The sequence below is a fragment of the Gadus morhua genome, chromosome 20, assembly GCF_902167405.1.
Source record: "Gadus morhua chromosome 20, gadMor3.0, whole genome shotgun sequence".
Lineage (NCBI taxonomy): Eukaryota > Metazoa > Chordata > Actinopteri > Gadiformes > Gadidae > Gadus > Gadus morhua.
In genome coordinates, this window is record NC_044067.1 from 10,462,316 (window position 1) to 10,468,073 (window position 5,758).

General features: G+C 45.2%; 1 protein-coding gene across 5 annotated transcripts in view; it reads left to right on the top strand.

Moving 5' to 3' along the window:
• Positions 1–542: 542 nt before the first annotated feature.
• Positions 543–5,758, top strand: part of zeb2a (zinc finger E-box binding homeobox 2a) — a 59,899-nt gene continuing 54,683 nt past the window's right edge. For 2 of the 5 annotated variants that reach the window (XM_030344163.1, XM_030344162.1), the window contains exons 1-2: positions 965–1,311; positions 3,263–3,437. In XM_030344163.1, the coding sequence (XP_030200023.1) occupies positions 3,365–3,437 (73 nt within the window). In that variant the 5' untranslated portion in view covers positions 965–1,311; positions 3,263–3,364. Of the gene's footprint in view, positions 642–962; positions 1,312–3,262; positions 3,438–5,758 lie in introns of those variants that run through there. The other 3 variants (XM_030344161.1, XM_030344160.1, XM_030344166.1) reach the window with 3 other exon arrangements.

Below are 5,758 nucleotides of genomic sequence, written 5' to 3' on the forward strand. Positions count from 1 at the left end.
TATAAAAATACATCACATACTTGCTTTACCACGCCGCTAAACGATCTTATTAAGCATTAAGTCAAGCTCATTCATTGGTGAATATGCAAGCCACCTCATCAATGCGGAAAATAAATACTTGAGAACATGGGAGGTGGTTAGTTCAGCCACCACATGGGTGTAACCCTCCGCTGCACTGGTGAAAGACTGCAGTTTATAATATCAAAATAGGGTCAATCTGATCATCTGTAACGCACAAAACGTATTCGACGTCTAAACGAGGAGCCTACCTTAGACATACTCGCATTAATCTCTCATTATACCCTCTTTCTTCCGACATCATCGTGTGTGTGTGGTGTGTGTGTGTGTGTGTGTGTGTGTATGTGTGTGTGTGTGTGTGTGTGTGTGTGTGTGTGTGTGTGTGTGTGTGTGTGTGTGTGTGTGTGTGTGTGTGTGTGTGTGTGTGTGTGTGTGTGTGTGTGTGTGTGTGTGTGTGTTGCAATAAATAGGCTGGATGCTCCTCCTTTCCTTGTGTACATAAAAAAAACAACTTGATCGCTTCGATGCCTGATGAGAGGCAACGGCAAAGGCGGTAAAAGCGGCAAAGTGGTTTGCGTACGAGCGCACCGGCAGAGCAGGCATCAACACGAGCACGTGCACAGGTAAGCTACCTGTGCGATCCAATCAGGTAGCGGTGCGCTCAGTTTGTACCTTCTCTCTCCCTCGCTCTCTCCCGCTCTCGCTCCCCATCTCCCTCTGCACGCATGGCCAAGCCGCTGTGGCTGTCAGAAACCCAGTGTGAGCAACATGGGCAACGGCATCGCTGCAGTAAAAAACTGAAACACTAGTAATGATTTAAAAGCCCTCGAATGTCCGACATTAGGGGGTGTTGTGGGTGGGAACAATGACCTCACTTTGCACTTAAAGCAATAGTTTTGGAAATAATAGATTGTCGAAATAGAAGCAACAAGAAGGCGGCCACATTGACACCGTTCTCCAGAACGAATGGCACTCCTCAATTATCCCTCCTCGGGAAGATAGGTGGCGCGTGTTTTAGAAGCTCTGGCGCCTCTATGTTGCAGAAAAGAAAGAGAGAAAAAGTGTCATTAGAGGAGGCGTATCACGTCAGTCCGTCCCCAGGTCTGTTTGGTGAAGTGGCTAAAAGAGATCAGTCCTAACCTGGCCGCCAGGAATAACGGTCCTTCGTCAAAGCTATTTCCAAAGCACAATATTCCCATTTTGGAGAAAATCGACAGCGCACCACTTATTTTTGCATTTCTTCCTCACGCTACCTACTTGCCAGTTGTTTTGGAGGACAACGCTCGTACTCTGGTAGGTGAATTATCTTCCGTCTGTTGTGTTTTTATTCTAACTTCGAATTGAAGTAGCTCGTGACAGTCACGTTTGGGAGGCATGCGCAACCCTGCGTATACCTGTGCGCTCTGCGCGCTTTCGCGGCTTACCTGCGCAACCAGGTGAGCGAGGTGCGCTCAACTTCAGGTTGCCAAGCGCCGGGATGTGTGCGCGCTCTCTAAACTGTCACATTTCCTTCCACGAGCTCCTATTTTCTTCAATCGTTCCGTGCCTTGGTGACATTCCTTTGGATTTCGAAGCATGTAACCGTACAATTCATGCAGAGGTTGTGTAGCCGATGTAATCGATGTTAATTTATACACGACGCCTTTTAAACTAACAATGTATTTTTGGGGTGGTAAAAGCATCATTCTGCTATTGAGGACAAATCGCATGTTGCATATCGAAAGCGTTCCATAATGGCCCATTATCTAGCCACACATTGGCCGGGATTTTCTTGTAATCCAGAAACGAAGGGGAGAGAAGGGCTGTGATGCAGAGGAGGCGACGCTCTGCAGTTTGTCTGTTCAGAGCTCTTTATTACGGCAAGAGAACACGGGCCTATGCACAGCTTCTCAATTAAACTACCAGATCTAAGGCGCACACGCAAATGTGTCTTATGTATTTCAGTTTGTTTACCGTGTTATGCCGATTATATAAATATTTTTATTTATTTGTATATTTATATATTAAAACAGCTACAAAATCATGTTTTGCGTCTGGCATGCCACAAAATACGGTGATCCGCGGACAGTGAATGCTTTATTTAATCCAGAGAAAATAAAAGACATGTAGACTACAAACAAATAGAGATAATAATTTAATTCGTTTAAAATGTTTCGAAGATAGTTCACACACACACACACACACACACACACACACACACACACACACACACACACACACACACACACACACACACACACACACACACACACACACACACACACACACAAAAGTGTTACTTTCGGTTAACTTAAAGTAGGCAAGGCATTACATTTGATAATACACTGTCATGGTTAAGGGTTAGCTATTTTCACTTTTCCTATCATAAAATGGTTCGATAGGTGACACAAATTACTAAAAACGCTTATATTATTTTCCCATTTAAGTAACACTTCCAAGGCCCCTTAAGAAAACCATCCGCACATGTTCGTGGTTACGATACTTCCGTGGTATTCTGCACAAATATGCTTGACAATGCCTACAATACATCACGTTAATGTGAACTAAATAACATTGAACATTGAGGCTGCGTGGTGGCAAGTGTAGGCTCCACAATGTATCCAACACTACCCCCCAAAACACATGTCCCCATTATGAACAAGTTGAATGACCGATAAAACAAAATACAACCGGTGCACCGCGACACACAGGCCATCAACAACAACAAATACTTTTAGGCTATAGAGTTATCTAATGTATCTGTGTGTCACTGTCCGCCCTCCTTCTTGTTCCGCTTGCTGACGCCCCGTCCGATCACACACACACACACACACACACACACACACACACACACACACACACACACACACACACACACACACACACACACACACACACACACACACACACATACACGCGTGCGCGTGCGCAAACACACACACACACACACACACACACACACACACACACACACACACACACACAGACACACACAAACACACACACTCACACACACACATGCTTTCATCAAAAGATCAGGCGACTGTGTGCGGCACGGTCCTGTTCAGACTCCGGAGGAGTGTATCCTGTGTGGAGTTTTACTTATAGGTTTCCTTAGTGTGAACTCATAAGGTTTGAGTTGTGTGTGTGTGTGCTTCACGGATCTTCAGGCGGGATATCTTATTGTATACTGTGCCAGCCGCAGCAGCAGCAGCACCCTCACCCCCCCAACGTTTTGTGTCGCCGTGTTTTGTTTGGTTATCAGGCAGGAGAGAGACACACACACAGAGAGAGAGAGAGAAGGGTTCGCCGCTGCTGATTGAAGAAGTGGAACCCATGCAGACCGCCGTCTGAGCCACTCTTATCAATGAAGCAGGAGATCATGGCCGAGGGTCCCCGCTGCAAGAGGCGAAAACAAGCCAACCCGAGACGGAAGAACGGTAAGAGAATTTAACTTCTACCTGGGCCCTGTACTGTGATATGAACGCGAAACAAGGAGGGTTGTTTGAATGTGTTTGCCGGAGTTTGTCACCGCTTTATCGCGGGACCGTTACCCACACACACATGTCGCGGTGCCCATATTCTCACTCCAGCACAGTGCCGGCTGAGAGCGATGAGATACCTGGAACAACTTCTCTCAGAAAAGTTTACTCGGAACTTAAACCTGATCACTTTTTTTTATCAACGTTGATGCCGCATGATGTAGGCTTTTAGACCGTAAGAGTGGGCAGGAAGACGCGGTGCTAGAGCTCCCCTCCGGCCGCCTGCGGAGGGGCGGAGGGGAGGCAGCGCCAGGGCCATTATGGGGCCAGCAGGAGCACCGTTATTCGAGAAGGAGCGCTTCTGCGGCTCCGCTCAAAGTTACACGGCTAGAAAGTTGAACCAAACTTGTCGATCGACCTGAAGAGATTCATGGTTTTGGAAATAAAGTGTTAGGTTTTATTTACGCTTAGTCGATAAGCTGGTTGTGTTATTTTTGAGTGTATTTGTGTATTCTATTTTAAATAAAACGCGTAAGACGAATCAATATTGTGTCGAATGTATGGATTATGAAATATGCCAGTTAATTAGTATCTCGAAGTAAAGGTTTAATTCGCTGGCTTTTGTTGAATGTCTCCTGCGGTGAGCGGACTTGTCATTTGTGTGGGTGCCATTTGGTGCACCTCGGCGCCCCACACTAGGCTGAGGGACACTTGGACGGTCAGGGAGGGATGGCATATCCGTCCCCGTAGTTCTCTTATGATTTCTCTAAATTGTGCAATCTTATACGTTTCTTAAGCCCACATCCCTAACGTAATGTGTTGATATTTTTGGTTCACGGCGGGTTTTAAGTGCGTTGAATGACAAATGATCTCTCTGAGACTTCGATAAAAAGTTCGATGGCAATGAATGACATGTATGTGTGAAGTTTGTTTAAAATACGGTATTTCTATAGATCCTGATCATTTTTAGAAGTAGTAGCACAATTGGATCCTGCGCGCTTTTCTCCCAGATTGTCTTGGCTCAGGGTTTACTACCGATGGGAACCACTAAGTAAAAGTCTTATTCTAATCCAGGACTTGTTTTATTTCGCATGTCGGCCTTTTCCATGAATGAAATTCCTTCTGGATGTAAAGCCTATTTCAAATCAAACATTTATAAGTAGAGGTATGGCTTTTGCAGTTGGACACCTTTTACTCTTTTCCATTTCTGAGCGTTCACAACGAGATGATTTTTCTTATTTCTCTTCCTGGGGGCGGTTGTTGGCCTATTAATGCAATTGTTTATATATTACGCACAACCTATTTATAGACCCTAAGATCTGATGATTTTAAGTAGTTGTGCAAAATGTCAACTAATCTTCTAAAAGCATATTTAAAAATCATTACAAATAATTTGCGTAACGTATGCCTATTTGCTACTTCAGCAGGCTTATTTTGTTTATTTGTAGGCCTATATCATTATTTTAACACATTTATATTGCCAGCATTATTTAGAAAGACAATCATTACACGTTTTATTCTTCTATTAATTATGCAGTATTTGTCACTTGACTGAAGGCTTTTCAGTGCATTTAATTTGTATCATTTTTTACTATTCTTATTTGTATCAACAAAACGGCAGCCTGTCGTAGTTGGGACAGACTCCCCCCATCTTTTAGTATTCTAGGAGTTGACGGACAGGTTAATGTTGCCGGTCTTCAGGCCTGTGATTCTCTATCGATGACTGCGGCCCAAAGCGGCACAAAGCGCTGTGCTCTGCCATGCCAGCTCCATCTTCTCCAACTCCCAACACTTTCAGGGTCCCAAGGGGAGGTCACGTTAGGTCTTGTGTAACTTGATACACACAGCCTGCGCAGCTTTGTAGCAGTTTGTGCCCCCCCTCTCCCCCCTCACACACACACGCACACACACACACACACACACACACACACACACACACACACACACACACACACACACACACACACACACACACACACACACACACACACACAAACATACATGCAAACACACACACACACACACACACACACATTGCTCTCTGGGTGCTATACGTCACATCCAGCTGTGAGGGCTCGTTCGGTGAGAGTGCAGCTGTCAAAAGGGCTCCGCTAACCTCGCTTTGGCAGGAAAAGTTTTCATTTTACGGCACTGCATTCCTTGTTAAAAAGAAAAAAATGAACAGATCTTCCTCAAGCGTCAGACTCACGGTCCCCTCGTACGCGTCTCAAACGCTCGGCAACCTGCGGACAAATTAGAAACGGAAAGGAATCCCAGTG